This window comes from Nyctereutes procyonoides, unplaced genomic scaffold (assembly GCF_905146905.1).
Source record: "Nyctereutes procyonoides isolate TBG_1078 unplaced genomic scaffold, NYPRO_anot_genome, whole genome shotgun sequence".
Classification (NCBI taxonomy): domain Eukaryota; kingdom Metazoa; phylum Chordata; class Mammalia; order Carnivora; family Canidae; genus Nyctereutes; species Nyctereutes procyonoides.
Window position 1 is genome coordinate 62394383 of NW_026575135.1, and position 24637 is coordinate 62419019.

Sequence of the window (24637 nt, forward strand, 5' to 3'; positions counted from 1 at the left end):
TAGAAAAGCCTTTGGACTTCAAACGGTAAGACACGAGACAAAGAATTTAGGCAGTAAAAGTCTCTGGAGATTCAGCCCCATAGCAAAGTTAAGAGTCAAGTAGAGCCTTCTCAACCAAATATGAGAAATCTCAATACAGCAGACACTGAATGATGGTGCGGGTGGGAAAAAATTGCCTCAAACTTATAAATAAGGTAAGTGTGACAACTTAGCTCTAGGGGAACACTGTTGCTGTGGTGATTATCTCATGGATGGATTAACTAGAAACCAGGACATCAGAAAGCCTCTGTTTCTTGAGGGATCTGTGTTGTGAAAGAAATCCTATGTCTGGGCTGAAAAACTCTTGAATGTTAGACTTTGAAATGTCTTCAGGATCATGTATTTCTACCAGTCACTTGGGGCAACTCACAAGGAAATTATACTAGATGCCCACTTCATATCTGGCCATGGAACACAGACCTTTCCAGAACACAGAAACCATCAAGTACAATGGATAAGGAAGTTCCTCAAGATCCTTCACAATTTTTGTTTAGGTACCAGACATGTTATGTGCCTCCCAATTTTCCCTTAACTCACTGGGATTTTGTATTGTGGTTACCTTATCCCTGATCTGCCACTAAATATTTGGTATGAACTGGGGACAGGCAGTCTGTCTTTTAGTGACCAGGTCACCAAATTTGGAGCAGTCATTTCCATGAAGCCAGATGGAAAGTAATGCATCACTGGTGGACGATGCTGGGCTTTGAGCTTGGATGTAGGGACTGGGTGGGACTCTGAGCTGGCTTCCTTGGGAAGGGGGATAAAGTGTGCTCTATGTGCGGGAGAGACAGTGAAATGAGCATCTTGTGAGAGTAAGGATAGTCAGCAGCAGACAGTTATGTGTTAAGAAATTCCACTTCCTTCTTCCTCCCAATCACACAATTAGATCGCATTTCTTAGCTCCCTTGTGGTTCGATGGTGTCATATAATTGAATTCTGGCTAATGAAATGTGAGCAGAACTGATTCTTGCCACTTTCAGACCTGGCGCATGAAAATGTCCTGCAAAATTTCTCCATGTACTCTTCCCTTCTGGAGGAATACCTGGAAAACTGCAGGCGGAAGGAGTGAAAAGATGAAAGGAGCCTGACTCTTGAATTAATATATATAACACAGCCCCTCTGCCAATTCAAAGTGGACTGTGATGTGAGTGAAAATAGATTTTTATTATTTTAAGCCAGTGAGAGTTTAGAATTATGTACAGGAGTCAGCCTAAACAAATACATGTAACTTGACTTGCTATAAATTAATGTGAAAATACTCTGATTTTACTCTGAACCTAGTAACATACTTGTTACTGAACATTTAATGGCATGATGCTAAGATATAACTTACATGACAATTTAAAGAATGTATTAACTTATTTAGTTCAAGATAAATCAAATAGACCCAATATTTCCTGACAAGTTTCATTTATATATCTTTCAAACTGGTAGCAGATAGGTAAAAACAATTAAAATTGAAAAAATTACACTGGTAATTAAAAGATATTCTTGTTCCCCTTCCTGTAGGTACGTAATTTATTCAGGCTATTAAGCAACTGGAACTTTTCATCCTTCTACTCTGGCAAAGCATTAGTCAATTTCATATCATGGTCAGGCAGCCATTCATACATACCTGGGGTTTTGCTTTTTGGAGCCTGTTCTCTGGAATTTCTAAAAGAAGTAAAAGACCATTAGAACTCAAAAAAGATAAATGACCTAAAAAAACTAGGCATAAAAAACTCACTTGAAAGACTACTGTACTACTCCCTCATTGTACCAGCAATCAATAAAAAAATGAGAAAACCCCAGGTTTTAGCTATATCAAAGTTTGTTAGACCCCAATATTACTACATAAACATGGGAGTTTCCCTCTCACAATCATTTACACGGACTTCTGGACATAAAATATCCCATCTTGGTCACCTGTGTCTACTCTTGAGGACTATGCAAATAAAGAATTTCAAAAGTCTTCTTATAGAGGGAACGAGTCACATATTACAAAAATTATTTTTGTGGGAGATGAACAGCATAGCAGTGTGCTATTCTCAAGTGAGGAAAAAAACGGAGTCTTTGGAGGCAGGTTAGGGAGATATAAATAATATTTTAATTGGTTCCAAGGTTTCAAATACAGTTTGTGTCTTTTCCATACTCTTACTTCTTTGGAAAATGGTAACATCATGTGTTTTTCATGTTTCTATTCTATTAAAAATTATTCCTGACTTATGCATAAATAGAGTCTTCTGAGGAAGGTAGCTGTTGCTGAAAAAATTAGCTAACCACGATATTTATCCTAAAACGTGAAGATATGCCCTGACAGAATTACAAATGAAATGCAACTTATTGATAACAGAAGAGCTATGCAAAGTGGTGGTTGACAGCAGGGAGAGAGGCCAACATTACCACATATAAAGCAGTCTGGGGGTTAGAGCAAACACCTGTATCTACTGAAATAGTAATGTAAGAGAAAATGACTGATATTTACAATAATGGCCCTGGGTTATCAAGAACAAATCAAAACCACCATTCTTTTCAGAAAGTTCTAAGATATGAGACATTTTCAAAAGGTTTCCATCGAAAGGAAACTCCAAGTTTAAAAACTCTGATACTCGAAAGGATAAACTGAAACTAGCTAGACACATTATTTGGCTGCAGGACAGATATGGCACTACTGTATATGCATTTGCATATATTATCCGAGGATAAAGTCTGAAAGGGCAAAGTCTAAACACAGGATGTACTGTGTAAACTACATGTATGTAGGGGGAGAGATTCTCTTCTGTCATTGCTAGGATGTGCAGATATTTCATATCTTTAAAAAATAATTATTCTTTCACAATTATTTTAGGATAGAAAAAATACTCTTACCTTCTAGAGCCTTTAGATCCAGATAAAGAATGGAAAAATACAGACTCAAACTTCCTTAATTCCACACTTGGCTTGGTTATGTCATTTCTTATACTCTGATGAGTTTCATGTTTATCTTCCTCCAGTAACAACACTTTTTTTGGGGGGTTTGTTCCTTAACTGAAAAATGGCAATTACTTTCCTTCTTTCGCGTCCGCCTGACTTTCCCAATGAAGAAGTCATCACCACTGTCACTATCCTCAGACATGGAAGATTGTTTGTAAAACCTTTCTTCTGTGCTATCATCAAAATACTCTTTTTCTTCTTCTTGTAATTCTTCTCCATCACTGTTTCCACCAAGTAAGCTATTGGACTCCTTTCCTTTTTTTGTTTTACTTAAGGTTTTCACTTTTGGGTCAGCAGGTGTCTTCCGGGGATCAGAAGGAACTATACCAGCCCTTTCAGAAGGCTTTGATGGAGTATTTGGAATGTCTATCGCATTGGGTCCATGTTCCATCTTGGTTCTTTTTTCTTTTGAATTTACTGGTTTCTTTGCCAATATTTTGGCTTCTTTTTCTTTCTGTTCACTGATAATAGTTCCTTCATGCTGTAACTTACTGGCATCATCATTTGAACACAAAGTGTCCTTGGAATGATTTTCTTCTGAAGCATTCTCTGATGATTTAACTTCAACAACATTTTGTCTTGCATCTTTAAAGGCTTTGACAGCAGCTACAACAGAAATAGCACATGATTTATTTCATCATTAAAACAAATAATATAAAACATCACCGTTTCAGTACAGTATTTCTTTTTTTAATATATTTTTCAAAGATTTTATTCATTTATTCATGAGAGACACACACACACACACACACACACACACACAGAGAGAGAGAGAGAGAGAGAGAGAGAGAGAGAGAGAGAGGCAGAGACACAGGCAGAGGGAGAAGCAGGCTCCATGTAGGGAGTCTGACGTCCCCAGGATCCCGGGTCCCCAGGATCACACTGGGCTGAAGGCAGTGCTAAACCACTGAGCCACCGGGGCTGCCCCAGTACAGTATTTCTTACATTATTTGGAAACATTTAAGAGGACAACTGCAATTATGTTAAACATATTTAATGGGTCTGAAATCACAAAAAAACGTTAATGACCTTAAAAACCAAATTTGAAATGCTCAGAGGTATTCAGTTTAAAACTCTTAAAATTAATCATCTTTTCAGGCCTTGGAACTACAAAAAATAGTAAAAAACTTCACTAAGTACAAATAAATAAAATAAAATGCCAACTTTAATTTCTTTAGCAATAATGTGTTGATATGGTGGTGGTGCATTATAAATTGTGTTTTCAGACATAAAAATAAACATCTTCTAATCTGTGACAACACTGAATTCTTTCAAGACAATTTATAATACACACATAAAACGAAAATTATGTGACTAAGTGGCAACATCAAAAGTAATACTATGAATTACACCAATATTTAGCAAATCAATTGTATTTAATGTTACCATGAATATGTTATGTATTAATATAAATGTATTCATATGTTAGAATTTAGGAAAAAATACAGATTTAATTAGACATCAGATAACTTCCATATTTTCAGGCACCTTCCTACATTTAAAAATATTTGAAGAAGATGTTTATAAAAGGCCCTCAAAACAAAACAAAAAACCCATAGAAATAAATGAAGTAATTTATTCAAAATCATATATACGAGTGCATTTAAGTACATGGCTTAAAAGTCATCTGATTCATACCTTTTAGCACATCTATTTTTTTCTTCAGAAGAGGATGCATAGCTAGTCTGGCAACTGCTCTTTCAGTTGCAGTAGAATCAGGCTGCAAATTTAAACAACAAAAATGGGAATAAAAACAAGATAGTACTCTTAAGAAGTGCATAAAAGAAAATGTATCATAATTTTTTAAAATGAGAGGAAACTGGAATTTGTTAGTATTCTCATTAGAGAAGTCACTTGTATAATCTGATAAAAAATATAAAACTCATGATGACAAAATACAACTGCCCCCGCAACAAATAAAATTAATATGTAGTCAACTAACAAATATTCTTTGAGAACTTAATATATTTCCAGAACTCTGGTAGGCATTCTGTGTGATATTAAAAAAATGCAATATAGCTTCTACTTTCAAAGAGGGTAAGAGACCTAATTAAAAAGACTAAATTAATATGAAAGAATCAAATAACATATTAGTGATAAGCTCGGTGATATAATTTATAACTACTGTTTATATTTGATAGTCCAGTTAATAGAGATGTAAAAATTATATGATGCTAAATATTTGTAGTTTGAATGTCTAGCCTCTCTACTATATTCTCATAACCTTCTACCACTGCTTGGCTAAGAGCCAACACTTCATAAATATCTGACAATGACTGAAATGGAGCTGATTATATATTTAACATAATAAAGTTAGAAAATTCATGATTGGGGATAATTCTTTAAATATCGTCTGTGGGCTGACAACTTCCAAATTTCTAACTGCTATTCTAACTTGAGCTTGAGACTCCTCTATGAACCTCCTACCTGACATATGAAGAGAAAATTCTTTTTTCTTTTTTTTTAAAAATAGGCTCCACACCCATGCTGCTTGAACTCATGACCCAGAGATCAAGCCCTGAACTGAGATCAACAGTTGGATGCTTAACCTACTGAATCACCCACCAGGACCCCCAAGAATTGATAGCCTTCTCAAACCTACTTCTTTAATCTTTCCTTATTATATGTAATTACTTATTATATGTAATTACACTTTTGCTGGTTGGTTAGGGCTAAAACTTAAAGAATTCTTCTATCACATTTCTCCTTCCTTCATAGCTCACAGTTAATCCTTTAGCACATCCTGTGGTTTCTAAATGCAAAATATATTCAGGACCCATCACTTCTCATCATTTCTACTCTTCATACTTCTGACCAATTCACTAACACTTAACTGCTGTACCAATGTGATATGCTCAAACCTGATCACTTGCTCCCTGACTCCTGATTTTCCACAGAGAGTCACAGTGAGCTTTTAAAAAGGTAGCTAGATCACAATATGCCCCTATTTGTTCTTCTTTAAACTTTACTGCCTTCTGATTCAGCTTAGGCTATTCCATTGCAAGCTCTTCTTTACCTGGAATACTATACTCCTAAATATATACATGGCTGATTATCTCTTATTATTCACCTATCTGCTCTAACGTTATCTGAGCAACACTTCCCATAACTATCTACTTCATATTACTTAACATTGCATGCCAGGGTCGATATTTTCACATCTCTGAGGCAGCGGCTCTGTTTTTCTCATTGCTATAGACCTAGTGCTTAGAACAGTAACTGCTAACAGTTTGCATTCAATAAACATCCCATAGGGTAAATGAATACATTTCACTAGTGTGTCAAATTAGAGCTGTCAGCCTCAAAGTCTTTAATTTTCTCTTCATTGTTAATAGCCCACTATAAAGCTTTTTTTTCCCTCTTAGTAATACAAATATATGAGTACATTAGTAAACACAAGATGATGGCTGTCTGAAGTCTACTGTGTTTGGAGGACTTATCTAAGCAATATTACTCAGAAAATAATTTCTTTAAATTGTATCTGTCATCTACTTATCTTGTATATTGGGTTGAATATCCCCCTAAAATTTATGTCCGACTACAAACTCAGAATGTGAACTTATTTGGAAACAGTCTTTGCAGATATAATTAAAAGGTGATTATGCTGGATTAGGGTGGCCTTCAATCTACTATGACTGATGTCCTCATAAGGGGGACATTTGGATAGAGGCACAGAAAGACAAGGAAGAAGGCAGAGGCAGAGACTTCAGTTATCCTGTCACAGTACAAGGAAGGCCAGAGGCACAAGTTGGAAGAAGCAAGGAAGGGTTCTTCCCTAGAAACTTTTGAGGATCTTAGCCCTACTGCCACCTTAATTTCAGATTTCTAGCCTCCTGAAACATGACAGAATAAATTTCTTTTGTTTTAAGCACCTAGTGTGTGGTACTTTGCTAGGGCAGCCTTAGGGTAAAAAACTTTGATTCTCACAGACTCTTAGATATTGCCTCTGTTCAACCTTGTCTAAGAAATGGTAGTCCATTTGGAAACTATTCACTAAGTACAGTGTTAAAATAATCCTTTGCTTCAACACCTTGCTGGATTTCCTGAAGTCCAATATACATAGGACTTCTTACCCATTTTATCTGCCAGTGGAGATGTATGAGAGGATCTGGGAAGAAAACCTATTGCTGGTATCCTGAGTCACTTGGCAACAAGATGGGTTGCTAAACATAGAATATGCTTGATTTAGTTTTATAGGCTGTATATTAAAAGCTGTAAGACAGAACCCCTTGATGAGGGGCATGATTTTGAGAGTCATATCAGAATCCTGGAGTCTACAGGCTTCCAGAGGAAAAAAAAACACATTACACCCCCCTGTCCCCCTCCCCATACAAATCAGGAATCAAAATTGGAGGTCAAAGACCACAGAATAAAAATTTTGTAGGAAAATGATACCGAAATTAGAAAGAATAAAACTACTTCCCAGCACGCAAGGTTTAAAAGAGGTTACATCTCTTGAACTTTTCTCCCTAGAAGGTACTAAGCTCCACTAAAATGAAGAAGGATACAAAGAATGAGGTATGTATGGGATGTAACAGATGGGAGATGCAGGCCAAAGGCATTTTCAGGATGGTGGCAGGAGATACCTGGTGCATTAAACTTTATTTATTTGATTTTATTTATTTGAGAGAGAGCATGGGCAGGGGGAGGGGCAGAGGAGAGCGAGACACTCCCCATTGAGGGCAGAGCCAGATTAGGGTCTTGATCCCAGGACCCCAAAATTATGGCCTGAGTCAAAGTCAAATGCTTACCCTATTGAGCCTCCCAGGTGCTCCTAGTGTATTAAACATCTTGAGAGATTTTGGTATTATACTAGAGTTTGGTATTACACTAGAAAGAATATAGGAAACTAACATGAAAAGATAAACTGTAGGAAATAGAAATATTATGCAGAAAAAGGAAAAATGATAATTACTCACTACATGACTCACAGTCAAAATAAAAGAATCACTAAATGTACATCTACTCTAAATTTGACCCAAGTGCCTTAGAAGGATGGAAGTTAAGAAGGGTACATATATGACACAGGGGCTGAAGGAGGAAAGAGATCTAAATTCTTATAAATCACCATTAAAGTTAATAGCCAATACTTAAAACATACTAATACACATACTGATGTATAGGGTAAATTCCCTAAAAACCAACTAAAGTTGAATGTCTGGAAGGACTACTGGAAAACTGTCCTTTTCATAAAATAGTTTTGGAGAAGTACTTGATTCTCAAAACTGGTAGTTGGCAAACTGGGTTACGGGCCAGTTCTAAACTGCTGCCTCTCAAAAAAAAAAAAATAAATAAAGTTTTAAGAAAACAGAGCAAAATTCATTCATTTACATACCATCCATAGCTCTGCTATATCATATGGCAGAATTGAGTAGTTGTAACAGAGAATGTAAAGCCTGCAAAGCCTAAAATACTTTTTACAGAAAAAGTGACAACTGCTCTAATAATATGCAAGTAGAATCCCTGGTGGGGGCAAACTAAAAAGTCAGGAATAAAAAAATTTTTTTAGCAGGTTCATGATATTCAAAAGTCCAATTTAAAACAAAAACAGGGGCACCAGGGTGGCTTGGTCAGTTGAATGTCTGACTCTTGATTTTGGCTCAGGTCATGATCTTGGCATGAGACCAAGCACTGTGTCAGGCTCTGTGTTCCATGCAGAGTCTGCTTGAGATTTTCACTCTTGCTCTCTCTGACCCTAGCCCGCACCTCATTCTAAATGAAAGAAAGAATGAATGAATGAAATCTTTTAAAAAAATATATAAAAATAAAACAAAAACACTATTGTAACAGACTTTTGTTGCCAAATCAAAGCAACAAATTACAACTTTAAATGCATTGTTTCCCTGAATGGTGATGTAATTTAAGATCCTGGCTTAGTGGGGACAATCTGGTATTTAGTGAAAAAGCAGCATGTTTTAATAGGCAGGACTTATCTCAGTACAACTGAATGTAAAAAAAATGAGAACGAAACCCATCAGTTCTGAGAAATACACACAGGCCAGAAGCCTGTTCTCTCTCTCTACAAGAAAACAGAAGACCCTCCAGCAGGAGTTGTTACTCCATAACTGCTTCTTTCACTGTATTTCCACCTTGTAGCTGCAAATAACTCACTTCAAAGGTAGTCCTCAATATATGAACATCTGTATTTGCAAAACAGATAAACTAGGAAATAACTGTTCTAATTACACGAGTTAATTTCAACTGTTTTAGTTAAGAAGTTATAGGAATCCTATATAAATTTTGACTAAATGTGTTCATATAGAATTGTTCAAAAACATATCTGCTACTATTCCAAACTCCTGCTTTGACAACTTGCTAAAAGCTCTGATGAACTGGGTATTCTTTTATTCCAGAGCTAATTACATCCCACCATCTTAGCTATAACAAGTTTTAGAAGACCACTGATAATACTTGCATGTTTAGTGCTGACTCCAAGTAAAAACTATTTTGTTAAGGATCATCATATCACTGAGCTTACTCAGCAATGCCCTGGAAATATCCCAGAGTAACTGTGATTCTGTGATCTGATTTTAGTAAATTTTATTTTTAAAAAAAGCTCTATAATAGGATTTATAATCATAAATTATGTATTACTCTAATAAATGAAGATCTTATTATTCTTTTTTTTAAATTTTTTTACTTTTTATTTATTTATGATAGTGACAGAGATAGAGAGAGGCAAGGCAGAGACACAGGCAGAGGGAGAAGCAGGCTCCATGCACCGGGAGCCCGACGTGGGATTCGATCCCGGGTCTCCAGGATCGCGCCCTGGGCCAAAGGCAGGCGCTAAACCACTGCGCCACCCAGGGTTCCCAGATCTTATTATTCTTATGTATGTCTTCCCCTATAACTGTACTTTTATATCACAACCTTTGTGGAGGGCATACTTGAAGAGAATATCAGGTTAGCAAGAAGTTAAGACTGATTTTTAAAAAGGCAACTGCACTGCATAATACCAGGGGTGCCAACACATTGGGAGTGTGTAGGGTAGAGCTTATGCATCCATATGGAATAGCAGTGAGCTTATTTATTTAAAGATTTTATTTATTTATTCAGAGAGACACACACCGAGAGAGAGGCAGAGACACAGGCAGGGAGAAGCAGGCTCCATGCAGGGAACCCAACGTGGGACTTGATCCTAGGTCTCTAAGGTCACACCCTGGGCTGAAGGCGGCGCTAAACCGCTGGGCCACAAGGGCTGCCCTAGCAGTGAGTTTAAAGAACATAAAAGGCTTGAGTCTACAAGGTATACAGATATATATATAATAGTCACTAATCAGGTATGATTGCTTAACAACTTAGTATGTAGAATTATATATACCACAGCCTCACTTCTGTAATAATATGGAATTTGTGTTTTTTAAACAGTAAATGCCATCAGTAAATAAAAATACTATCCTGTCAAAAGTACTTTATTGATAAAAGTAGTTACTTTTAAATATTATATAAAACATATTCTCATCCTTTAAGTTTGGCAACTAATATGTACTGACTATGTGGCTTATTTAGGAAATGTATGAGGTGTGGGCATTTAGCTTCCTGTTATTATTCCACACCAGAGAATACATTTTATGCCCCTGGGAAAGTTTTGAATAGCTATAAACATGAGCTCCAATTTATACTATGAGGTAGTATCCATGTTAACAGGGGCTAAGATAAACACTACTACACAGGTAGGAATGTAATTCTATTTAAAAGAATGTAGTAAAGGGGATCCCTGGGTGGCGCAGCGGTTTAGCGCCTGCCTTTGGCCCAGGGCGCGATCCTGGAGACCCAGGATCGAATCCCACTTCGGGCTCCCGGTGCATGGAGCCTGCTTCTCCCTCTGCCTATGTCTCTTCTGCCTCCCTCTCTCTGTGTGACTATCAGAAAAAAAAAAAAAAAAAAAAGGAATGTAGTAAGAACAACAGGTTGAAAATAAGTGACTTCTTGAATTAATATGAACTATTTTCAAACTCTTTCAAAAAACTGTAGATGGAACAATCTTAAACTCACTTTACAAAGTCATTAAGACTATGATATCAAAACCAGATAAGACTACAAAAAAAGAAAACTATAGTTCTATATCCCTGATAAATATATGTAAAAATTCTAGACAAAATTCTAGCAAATCAAACTCTGTAGCACAATAAAAAGTGGAATCATTGAAATGCAAGCATGGTTCAACATATGCAAGTCAATTTACATTATGCATTACACCAGCAGAGTAAAAATCATATGATTTTCTCTCTAGATGCAGAAAGAGAAAATTCAACAATCTTTCATGATAAAAGCTCTAAAACAGGGTATAAAAAGCCTATTTCAACATAATAAAGGTCATATATAACAAACCTAGAGCTAATAAATTCAACAGTAAAAAACTGAAAGCTTTTCCTCTGAAGTCAGAAACAAGGGAGCCCATTCTTGCTATTTTTTTTTTCAATATGGCACTAGAAACCCTAGCCAGAGCAATTACGTGAGAAAAAGAAATAAAAAGCATCCAAGTTAGAAAAAAGTAAAATGGTCTCTGTTTATGTGGTATGCGGTTATATAAAGAAAATCCTAAAAACTCCAAAAACAAAACTAATAAATAACTTCAGGAAAGTTACTGGATAGAACACCAATGTACAAAAATCCAGTTGCAGGGATCCCTGGTGGCGCAGCGGTTTAGCGCCTGCCTTTGACCCAGGGCGTGATCCTGGAGACCCAGGATCAAATCCCACGTCGGGCTCCCGGTGCATGAAGCCTGCTTCTTCCTCTGCCTATGTCTCTGCCTCTCTCTCTCTCTCTCTCTCTCTCTCTCTCTCTCTCTCTGTGACTATCATAAATAAATAAAAATTAAAAAAAAAAACACAAAAATCCAGTTGCATTCCTATGAAATATCTGAAAGATAAAAAAAACAATCCTATTTATAATACCATCAAAATAATCAAATGCTTGGGAATAAGTACAACAAAGAAAGTGAAAGATCTGTATATTGAAGATTCTAAGACTTAAATGACAGAAACTGAAGAGGACACAAAAAATTGGAAAAATATCTCATCATTATGGATTGGAAAAACTAATATTTTTTTATTTATATTTTATTTATTTATTCATGAGAGACAGAGAGAGAGAGAGAGAGGCAGAGACACAGGCAGAGGGAGAAGCAGGCTCCATGCAGGGAGCCCGACGTGGGACTCGATCCCGGGTCTCCAGGATCACGCCCTGGACCGAAGGCAGACGCTTAACCGCTGAGCCACCCAGGGATCCCTGGAAAAACCAATATTGTTAAAATATCCATAGCACTCAAAGCTATCTATAAATTCAATGTAATCCCTATCAAAATTCCAGTGGCATTTTTCATAGGAAAATAAAATTCCTAAAATTGGTATGGAACTTCAGAAGATCCCCAAGAGCCATAACAATCTTGAGAAAGAAGAACAAAGATGGAGGCATTATGCTTCCTAATTTCAAACTACAATACAAAGCTGCAAAAATAAAAACAGTATGGTACTGACATTAAAACAGATACATATAGCAATGGAAGAGAATTGAGAATGTACATACAGCAAATTGCTATTTGACAAGAAAGCCAAGAATACCTGACAGGGGAAAAGACAGTCTTTTCAAAAAATGATATGGAAAAACTGGATATTCATATGCTAAAGAATGAAACTAGACCCATATCTTACACGACTCATAAAAATTAACTTGAATTGGACTAAAAAGACTTAAATGTGAAACCTGAGACTGTTAAGACTCCTAGGAACACGTACGGAAAAAACTTCCTTGACTCTGGTCTTGGCAATGAGTTTTTGGATGTGACACCAACAGCACAAGCAACAAAAGCAAAAATAAACAAGTGGGGCTACATCAAATTACAAATTTACTGCAAAACAAAAGAAACAATCAACAAAATGAAAAGGAAATCTACAGTATCAGAGAAAATGTTTGCAAACTGTATCTCAGACAAGGGGCTAATATCCACAGTATGGAAGGAACTCATACAATGCAACAGTAAATAAATAAAATAAAATAAAAATCTGACTAAAAAATGGGCAGACGACTTGAACAAATATTTTTCCAAAGAAAAAGTAGCCAAGAGGTACATGAAAAGAAGCTCAACACTAATAATCACTGGGGGAAATGTAAATCAAAACCACAATGAGATATTACTTCACACTTGTCAGAATGGTCAGTATCAAAAAAAAAAAAGTACTAACAAGTGCTGGCAAGTCTGTGGAGAAAAGGGAACCCTGGAGCACTGCTAGTAAGAATGCAAACTGGTACAGACACTAGGGAAAACAGATGAGGTTCCTCAACAAATTAGTACTAGAGCTACCATATCATCCAGCAATCCCACTCCAGCTATACACTTGAAGCAAATGATATCACTATCTCAAAGAGATACTGTATTCACTGAAGTATCAGTCATGACAACCAAGACAAGGAAACAACCAAGAGTCCACTGACAAATGAAATGAATACAGAAAACATGGTGTGTGTGTGTAGATAGATGTATATATACAGAAATGAGATACCTATATATACATCTATCTACACAAAATGGAATATTATTTAGTTATGAGAAAGAAGAAAATCCTTCTATCTACAACAATATGGATGAACCTGGTAGGCATTACAACGAGTGAAAGAAATCATACAGAGAAAGACAAAGGCTGCATAGTATAACTTATATGTGGAATCTTAAAAAAAGAAACTTACAGAGGCAATAACAGACTGTTGGTTACCACAGACTTGTGGTGGCAATGGAGGAAACAGGGAGATTTTGGTCAAAGGGTATAAACTTCCAATTAAAAGATGAGTAAGTTCTACAGATCTGATATTTAGCTGGTGGTTACAGACAACAACATTATATACTTTAAAGTTTCCTTTTTTTTTTTCACTTTAAAGTTTCTAAAGGAGTAAATCTTAAATGCATGCAACACACACAAAACTAATTACATAAGGTGACGGACATGATAATTAACCATCTTATGGTAATTTTTCATAATATATATGCGTATCAAACCTTCAAGTTGTATAACTTAAACCTATACAGTGTTTGTTATATGTCAATTATATCTCAATAAGCTAGAATAAAAAAATACAAAAAATTTTACCAAAATATTTGAAGTTAATGTATCAGCATCTTTAGGCAAAAAGAAAAGAAATAGCTTCTCAACTTCTCATTCATTTAACTGGAAATCTACTTATCAATAATGTGGTCTTGTAGGTATGTGATAAACCTACTTTGTACCATAATATTTGCGAATACACATTTTAGTATGTCCTATTGCTTCTAAGTTTTATAAATGGGCAATTTTGTTAAAGTTGGCTACATAATATCATCACCGAATATCTTAGAGAACAAACTACTCTTGTTATACTGAAATATGAAAATGTCAGTTATTTAAGAATACTTAAACATCAAAAGATAATGCAGTGTAGAAATGCCATAAAACTCTTGCTGAGTATGTGAGGGTGCACAAAACATTGAATTTTTTTTGGCAAAACAAAACAACACTGAGAAGGTAAGGCCTGGCATTTTTACATCTGATGCAATTAGGCCTTTGAAGGGCATCAAAAATGCATTACCAGAATGTGGGATCTGGAAGGGTTTATTAGAGAAATGAAGGAAAAAACAACAACAACAACAACAACAACAACAACAAGAGCCAGGACAGTAAGTGAACTGCATGAATGGCAAAGCAATACTGGTTAGACTGCAGAAACTCCTAGAAATTTAAGCCTCTTCCCTTTGCTAACCAGCAATCTTTGCAAAGAGATTACATTGTATGGATCTCTTTAAGGTATAGTTAGTACTTCAAACTTCCTTACCTTTGGTTGTTAGTTGTTTTTAATTAATTTATATATGTTCTTGATGATCTGTTAATTTGCAAATCTGAGTAGCTTATGATTTGGGGAGTAGAAAAAATATTCTAATGGGGAAAAACTGCAAATGGAAAAATTGTTAATGGCATATGCATAGGTGCACGTTTATAAATACTAAGGATTTCAGCTTTCATTCTTCAAAGACCAATAAAAAAAGGGACACATGGTATTTCTTAAAATGTTTGATTTAAATAAAGTCTTAGTTAAAATTATCACATTTTAAAAATGACAGCAATCATTTAAATTTTATTTCTACTAAGTAAAAAATGTCAAACTTAACATTTTAAACTCCTGTTTAATCTTATTGTTAACAAAGCAATTTGAAATCATTCAATGCATTTTTGAATTCTAATTTTAACAAGAGGTACAGGGAATATAGATCACTTATTTTATCCAATAATTAGACTAACAGTCCTGATTTGATTTCAAGATTACTTAGCCAGTTAGGAACTCACAGTCAGGTTTTTTAATTCAGTCTAGTATTCTCAACCAGTTTTATTCTAAACCACTTGAGTTAACTTTCACTCATTTTCTGACATTTTCAAGCCCCCATCAAATCTTTTTGGATAGAAATTAAATATAAGCATAAAAAAGAGGCTTGTAAAGTAACTAGGCAAAGGTTCAAAGCTTTGGCTAAAGTCCCTGAGCTGAGGGGAAGAACTTGCTGGAGTAAGCAGGGCAGGACCTGTTAGGAGACCTTTCAAATCCTTTATCTCTTATTTCACTACCGTCCATCTTCCTTCCTCACTTGCTTTATCCCTCTTCATATGTTTACTTATATTTATACTTATATAAACATGCCTCAATATGTGAAGGCATGATCTTACACATAAGGACACAAACACCATCTTTTGAGGCTCACAATCTTGCTTTAATATTAAAGGTTAAGACAAATGAACAACTAATTCATCCAAGACAGAATGTGATAAACTTCACTGAAGAGATGAAAAATGTTATGGAGGTTTACAGAAGAAATTCGAATACAGTCATATACCTTAAATGTACACAAACTTATTTTGAAGCTTAAAAGGCTAAGTATTCTCTATGAACAGTTTTTACACCTGCCTGAAGAAAGACTTCATAATATTAGAGGGTATGAAGGAACCACAGCTTTCCTTATTTAATGTTGACACAACATTTGCCATGGAAAATTCTCAGGAAACTGCGGTTTTCACACACCTCCAGTTTCTTCCATTTCAAATAAATTCAATAAAAAAGGGGAAAACACCTCATCTTTTTATGGAAAAATTTTATTTTGGCATACGGGTATTTATTATGAACACAAGCTTTTGGTGTTCAATTCTGAAAAGAATTTTGAGAATGTACATGTGAATATAAACAAAAGTCTAAAAATGAAAAAGCTCTCTTACATGCAACGTTCATTCTTGCGAAATGCTGCCTACAACAAACTGAGTGAACTGGCAGAGGTAGAATGCTGATTAGCAGTATTCTTAATAATATTAATTAGACTTCATTTCCAGGTTTCACCTGAAGTTATATTCTTTGCATTTATTAAAAACATGTAGGGGGGTAATAAGGAACAGTCCATTCAGCTGGAACAGAAGAACTGTAGCAATCCTAAGGCTTAGAGTCCACATTGAATACAAGAGGAGACCTTTCTGCATTTGTTTAACTCTAACAATCCCTGGGACACCATGATTCTAAAATGCAGTCTTGCAAATAGGACCCATACCAAACTTTTTCTCCTGAACTTTTATTTTGTAGGCAGAGACCAGGGTTTAGACCTTAGACCTGCCATCTGCTAAGGACTGACAATAGGTATATTTTTACCTTTCCAGGCCCATTTGTCCCTTCGTTAAATGGAGTTATCATCTTCCCTGAGAAAGCTAACATGTATAAAGCACCTAATGAATCAGCAACTGTTAACAGATGGTAACAGATAATAATTTGCTTCCCCTTATCCTGTACTTAATATACCTGTTTTTTAACTCCTTACTAGATTATATATTCCTCTAGAAAATACTGTGCTTCCTATCCCCTTCCTTTCTTCCATACTGCCTTGCTGATTGCTTTGCATGCAACATATGTTTTGAATTGAGAAGCTCCTGAAATCCTGGCACCAGCTCTCTGGAAATGTCAACATTTTCATCCTTCAATTCTCTAGCTTTAAACTTTCATCATATACATATCAACTGCCTACTTAACCCTTCTACCCCTTTTCTGCGTTTGAAAAATGAAGACACTACTATTACTACACACACACACACACACACACACACACACACACACACACACGTGGGTGCACACATGTGCAGCTGAATGCTTTCTACATGAGATCACTGTTGTTAAGATCAATTGAGATAAGAGCGATATGGAAGAACTGTGCAAGCTGTAAGATATTACATAAATTAGTTTGCTCTGCTATGATGGTCAGATAGCCTCAAATGTGCAGAGCTTTATGTAATGGACTTCATTCCCGGGAGGTTACCTTCCACTGAGCTCACTACCTAGGACTGAAGAACAATCAATACCCTCTCCACAACAGTGCTGCCTGCCTCATTTTTAGAGGTTTAATTTATTAACAGATTTTCAAACAGAAGAACTTGAATCCAATGGAGGAATATTGCAAATGGAATAAAACACTAACAAAATAGGCGAAATTAAATAGCTTGGGAGGAACCTGAAATGATGTCTTAAGCAGGGCAGTTTCCCTTGGCTTTAAATCCCTCCAGAGTTCTATCAAGAACTTGGATGAAATATGTTTCTTCTTCCTCCCTCTACACTTTCCCTTCTTTCCTTGCCTTTTTTTGGAGGAAGTATAAACAGAGCAGAAATGTAATCAGATTTCACCTGACCCTTGACAGTGAGATCCTAAGCTTTTTATCTGATTTAGTAGTGAATCTCATGACTACAGGAGCACTTGGGTGGCTCAGTCAGTTAAGCATCTGACTCCTGATTTCAGCTTAGGTCATGACCTCAGGGTTGTGAAATCTAGCACCATGGCCACTTCTGGGCTCTGTGCTCAGCAGGGAGTCTGCTTGTCCTTCTGCTCACCCCCCCCCCCCCGCCCACTCATGCACAAACATGCTCTCTAAAATAAATAAATTTTTAAATAATTTCATGACTACAAATCTTGTCATATGCAAGTGAATTTATTAATACAAAATAACAATAAGCTAATACAGATGTTTGTTGCCTCATTTTTTTTTTGATAAATGACATTTCACACACTGTATGAAGTTGAATGAAGGGTTGTAAATAGAAGAGGATAAGAAACTGATTTTACAAATATTACACTGATTTCACAAATACTACACATACACTAATATTAGTTTTCCAAAGTGAAAAGAATCTAGCAGAGAAGATCCTTTTTACTTTCACTGTAAATTAAACATTAATGAATACTTTTAGAATTCAGCAACCAGAAAGCTCAAAAAATTTATTCTGGAAAATGATTATTTTTTTAAGCTCTCAAGAGAAAACAAAAATACATTCTATAACATTTTTATTCAATTACCACTACTCTATTTAACGTCATTATTTTTTCTGAGATACAGACCAAACCACAGTTTAAAACTATAATAACTTTTTTCCTCTCTTTGTGAAAAAATTCTATGAAATAAGAATATTTACTGTAAAATTATGCTACTACAAAATAAAAGCCTGTTGTAAAATCGTCTTCATGGATTTAGTGTTGCTCTTATCAGGACAATGACAACAAAAAAATTCTCTCTCCCCTCAAACAAACAAAAAACTTTCATATTCTGCCTTTCCTAAAAATGCTTTAAAATTTAGCATGTCTCATATTACTTGCAGGAAAGTCACTGCTAGTCTATATAAACAGAACATTTCTTCCTAAGGGCCAGAAGAGGCAAACTGACATCTATAGTTGGAGATTCCAACATATGACTCTGAGTAATAAAACAAGTGGACAGAGAATCAGTAAAGACATAAATCACCTGAGCAACACCAACAGTTAATGTGACCTACTTGACATTTTTAGGAAACTAATTCCCAGAGAAAACAACTGTTTTCAAGTGCATATGAAATATTCACCAAGATAAGCCATATTCTGGGCCACAAATAAAAAATCATAAAAAGTCTGCTCATAGATCATAAAGGAAAGAGTACTGAAGAGATACCTGGGAGACCCTCTAACTGTTCAAAATTAATATAAGTTTCAAAGGAAATTTGAAACACTGTGAACTCAATGAAAAATAAGAACTACATATTGAATTTAAGGGTGCAGCTAAAGGAATGCTTAAAAAAAGGCATCTCTGTAACACCAAACGCTTGTTACAAAACAAGAAAGGTCTAAAACTGGTAACCAAAGCTTCCACATTAAAAAACTAGCAAAAGAACAAAGTGGACATAAAAGTAAGAAACATGAAATAATATACATTAGAGTAAATGCCAATGGAAGAGAAAACAGAAAACAACACAGAAACATCTGTTAATGAAAAATCTGTTCTCAGGCTGGAAATGTCTCATGTAAACATTAGCAAAGCAGGCAAAAATGAAAAAGGGGAAATAGTAAGGAGCAGGAGAACTGAGTGAAAGTCCCATTTAACAGTGGTATACTGTACTCAGCTCACTTTATTCGTTCTAACCTTTGTTTTTTTCATTTGTAAAATGGGGGTAAAAACAAATTTTTCACAGGGTAGTAGATACAAGAGATTAAATGAAATAGTCATAAAAATTATTTGGAAAAAAGAAAAATAATCTTTGTCCTGATTAGTAAGATTAACAGACTAATTGTTATCTAACACATAAATGCCACCTTAAGTTCAGCATGCCTTTAAGGACCATGAAGGTATGATATCAGAAGTAAAGCAAAATTCATAAATCACCCTAAGAAATATTATTTTGGTGGCAATAATGGAACTCAAGTAGGGAAAAATCATTATATACTAATAGTAACTGGCTTATTGGTAAGTTTTTTCTTCAAGGAAAATGGTGACAAGGAAAAGTAAGTCAACCACATAAATAAGCAACTTTTCTTAAAACAAAGACAATCCATTGCAGAATACCTTTTTGCAGACTTTTTCAAAGTTGATATCATCACCAAGAGCAGATTTAGTTACTATATCAGGTTTCAATTCCTGTAAAAAAAAAAAAAAAAAAAAAAAAAGGAATTTTGGTTATAAGTCTAATTTACTTTTTTTGGGTAAGGGCGGGAGGGAGAGAAGAGAAAGAATCTTAAGCAGGCTCAATCCCACACCAGAGCTTGATGTAGGGCTGGATCTCATGACCTTGAGATCACGATCTGAGCTGAAATCAAGAGTAGGATGCTTAACTGACTGAGCCACCCAGGCTCCCCAGTTATGAGTCTAATTTTAAAGCATCTTTCATTATTATGAGGTACATTTCTTTCCAAGTTTTGTTTTATTTAAGTAATCTGATATAAGTTTTTAATATTTAGAGGAGAATAACTCCTAACAGAGTATCATGCTATGAAAAACCACAGCAAAATGAATTTAAGAGCTAATGCTAATTACACTCATTTCATGGAAGCCAGATAATTCCACGTGCCATAAAATCTCCAGCTTAATAACAGTTCTTTAATTGAAATAAGATTGAAATAACTCAAAATATTAATTTCAGACTTCTAAAGTTCAAAGAAATTATTACCTATTTTAATGACATTTCAGGACATTAGCAATTACATCATTCTATAGAGAAGTGTAAAGATTATAGAGAAATACCTAATTTTAATTAATGATTAAAAAAATCTAAGCTACAAAATACTTTTATGTTATACAAGGCATTATCCAAATTTACTTTAGAAAATTAAAAATCAGAAAAGCAGAGAAAAAATAAGTAAAAGTACTAGCAATATTTACATGGTTATAATTTTACTGTACACCTTCTACGTTTTTAAGAGAATTAAGTTTGATATACATTTCATTAAGGAATGATGACTTTAGATCATACAAAAATGAAATTTCTTGTAGCAGTTATCAAGTTATTCTGTGTGTGAAAAAATACAATGAACATTTTTGCAATTTTTTATAGTATTTGGAGGAAAGCTAAATAAAATCAAATAGTTTTAAAACAATATTGAGTGACAGTAAGAGAAGTGTGATATGGTAAAAACTATACAGGTATTATTCTATAAAATTATTTGAATTATATACATATTTTTAAGATTTACCTATTTATTTGAGAGAGAGAGAGAGAGAGAGAGAGAGAGATATTGAGAGAGTCTGAAGCAGACTCCACACTGAGCACAGAGTTCAATGCAGGGCTTGATTTCAGGAGCCTGAGATAATGACCTGAGTCAAAACCAAAGGTCAGAGGCTTTAACCAACTATGCCACCCAGGTGCCCCTAAATTATATTTTAAACAAAAATAGGACTAGAGTGCCTGGGTGGTTCAATTTGTTTAGCCTCCAACTCTTGATTTCAGCACAGGTCATGATCTCAGGGTCATGAGACGGAGCCCTGCCTGGGACTCCACGCTCAGTGGGAAGTCTGCATCTTTCTCTCTCCCTCTCCCCACTGTACACTCTGTACACTCGCATGCTCTCTCTCTCAAATCAACCCATCAATCAATCTTTAAAAACAGACCATTGGGGATCCCTGGGTAGCGCAGTGGTTTAGCGCCTGCCTTTGGCCCAGGGCGCGATCCTGGAGACCTGGGATCGAATCCCACGTCGGGCTCCCGGTGCATGGAGCCTGCTTCTCCCTCAGCCTATGTCTCTGCCTCTCTCTCTCTCTCTCTCTCTCTCTCTCTCTCTGTGTGTGTGTGTGTGTGTGTGACTATCATAAATAAATAAATAAATAATTAAAAAAAAAAAAACAGACCATTGCATTTCGTAAACTAGTTTTATCATTTAATGACATGGAAAATGTCTAACCATTTTCTTTTCATTCTCTTACATCACTGCCCTTATTTGTTTGACCAAATTAATATACGGACATTAATATATTTTCTGATTTTTAAAATCTTTTTTATAAATAAGAATGGAGCAATTACCTTTATACATATTGATTTGTGTAACTCCTAAAAAATTGCCACATACTCTGTAGTAAAGACCTATACCATACTTTTGGAAAAAGACTAGAATGGGGGAAAAAAAAAAGAAACACTGATAATAATGGTCCAATGCCAAAAAGATCAGAAAGTGCAGTTCTTGAGAATACTCAATTTGATTTCATATATACTAACACAACTGTAAAAAATGTATATGTAAAACAAATCTATATAAAGAGCACAAAAATAATAGATTCTTTTAAGTGTATGTGTGTGTATATGTCTTTAGAAACTGATGAACTAATTTGAAAGATGACTTCCCTGTCAGTTTAAAGTCAGTAAAACTATTTATAGTTTAAAAATATCCAAAATTTTTTGTTGGCTGGCTGTATCTTTTTCTAATCTGTAAGTAAAAAAATCAATCTCAAGAGAAAATCAGTTAAATGTTATTGTGTATGAACATAATACATGCAGAGGATAACGTTGCTTACATTTCAACCCATCCACATACTCCCTCCAAAAGAATAAATTCAACAAGGACTACATGAACCAAGCCTTCATCATTATTAGGAGACAGAGGATACAATAAATTTCAAAATATCTCCAAGTTGAGAAACTAATACCAAATTCAACAGAGCACTCACTGAATTGCAAGCTTGCACATACTGAAAGCTAGGGAATATAAGATTAAGATGCTGGGAAAATAAAAAGGTGAGTGGAGTGAAGGACATATATAAGTGAAGACAAAAAGCATCATGAGAAAGCAAAAACTACCACAAAGAGTCAAAATGGATTTAAGTCTGAGACTTGGTAATTCATAGCACTGAACATAGAGAAGGACTTGTAAGCAAGTGGTTCTGAAAAAGCATGTGGCCTCAAGAAGTAGGCTCTGGGGAGAATCAGATAAATGGGGTTGTGCCTCTCCTTTCATATATAATGATGAAGGTAAGGAAGAAAGAGAAATTAAGGGCCCTATGGAGACAAAAGAAAAGACATGTAAATCAATTCCTCCTTATCAACACCCGTTAAAAAAAAAATACCCTTTGCCAAACTTACATGAGGTGGACTACCAAATGGTGAGTATTAAAAACAAACAAAAAACACCAAATGAATTCATATAAAAATTCAGGTAAAGGAAAACAGAAAATGTAAATAAAAATATTTTATCTGAGGGGTGCTTGGGTGAGTCAGTCCGTTGAGTATGATTTGATTTCAGCTTAGGTCATGATCCCAGAGTCATGAGACTAAGCCCTGGGTAGAACTCTATACTCAGGGGAGAGTGGGTGGGAGGGAGCAGAGGGAGAGGGAGAGAATCGGAAGTAGACTTTCTGCTGAGTGTGGGGCTCTACCCAAGGCTCAGTCTCATGAACCTGAGATTATGAAAATAAGGCTGTTATCAAAGACATCAAGAATAATATACAAAGCAAGTCTGGAGTAGCATTTTTAAGATAAATACAAGACAAGGATTTTATACCTAGTTAAGCCGTTCTACAAGTATCAAGTCTATAGAGAGAAGTTTTTAACCTGCAAAAATTCAGGGAATATTGGACACATGTGCCTCTTAGGGGCAATCTTCTAGAGGAGGAGCCTCAGGCAAAAAGAAGTAACTCAGGTAAAAGGACTGATGATGAATACATTATTTGCAGAGCTAGAATGAAAACGAATGTGGGGGCACTGGATAAAGAACTGAATGTAAACTTTAAATATTTTGACTAAGTAAAAAAAATGCAACTGAAAAAATAGGGGAGAAAGGGAGAGAATAAAATCTTTGACTATTTATATAATAGACTGGAGACAAAGGACAGCATTTAAAATGGACTGGAAAGTAAAATATTACATTAGATAATGGGAAAGTAAGGGTACAATTAAATATATAAATACAAAGATAATCAGGAAATAAAAATATCTTTCTAAATACAAAAAACTTCTTAAAAATTGCAAAAAAAAAGGACATTTAGTAGAAAAACACAATAAATGCAACATAAAATACCCAATAATTAGAATGTAAAATAGTATGATGGAATTCAGAGCAAATATAAGGAATAGAATTTAATATGAATTAGTTTAATGTACCTACTAGAAGAAAAAGATGTCCAGAATGGATCAAAGAGCAAAATCTAAGTCTATGCTATATATATGGCACACAAAAAACACAGTGTTTCAAAAAGGCTAAAAATAAAGGACTTCACCAAGATATGAGGCAAAGAACAATTAGAAGGGAGGAGTTGACATCATGCATCAGAGGAAGAATTCAGGTAAAGAAAAAAGTGAAATGAGACATAGCAGGGCTTGTAAGATACGGAAAAATAAAAACGTACTACTAACAGAAGACTTTCATACAACATTCAAGAAAGCTCAAAATAGGGGAAAAAACATTAGAAAGTCTTAACATAATTAATAGGGTATATCTGTCTTATGGATTTATTTTGAACATTATATTCTAATACAAATTATTCTAAATAAAATGACTAGCTTGATAAGAACAATTAGTTTTCTTTTTATACAGAATAACTTTCAAAGCCTTTTTTCAGATAAAAATATTCTAAGTTTTAGAAAGGTTTTTCTCTATTTTAAAATGAATATACCCATCTCAAATATGCAACAATTTCAAAAGTAGAACAAAATGCATTATTCCATATGGTAATTTGCAAATTTTATACACATATATTATGGACATGGGAAAAATACCTAGATACATTTCAGTTTAGGAAACAAAATTTTTTAACATTTTAAAATCCAATAAATATGAGAAAACACATAAGTAACCAAAAAAAAAAAAAAAAAACAAAAACAAAAACACCCACAAGTAGCAAAAACACAAAGCTGTTCTCAACTAGAAAACCATCGAGGATAA

General features: G+C 35.0%; 2 protein-coding genes across 2 annotated transcripts in view; both read right to left on the reverse strand.

Moving 5' to 3' along the window:
- Window positions 1-24637, reverse strand: part of LOC129494628 (uncharacterized) — a gene marked incomplete at its 5' end in the record, with an annotated part of 613327 nt that overhangs the window by 534221 nt on the left and 54469 nt on the right.
- Window positions 1-24637, reverse strand: part of SRFBP1 (serum response factor binding protein 1) — a 66978-nt gene that overhangs the window by 7220 nt on the left and 35121 nt on the right. The window contains 5 exon segments of the mRNA XM_055302164.1: window positions 1655-1692; window positions 2887-3017; window positions 3020-3597; window positions 4630-4711; window positions 19839-19910. Of these exon segments, the coding sequence (XP_055158139.1) occupies window positions 1655-1692; window positions 2887-3017; window positions 3020-3597; window positions 4630-4711; window positions 19839-19910 (901 nt within the window).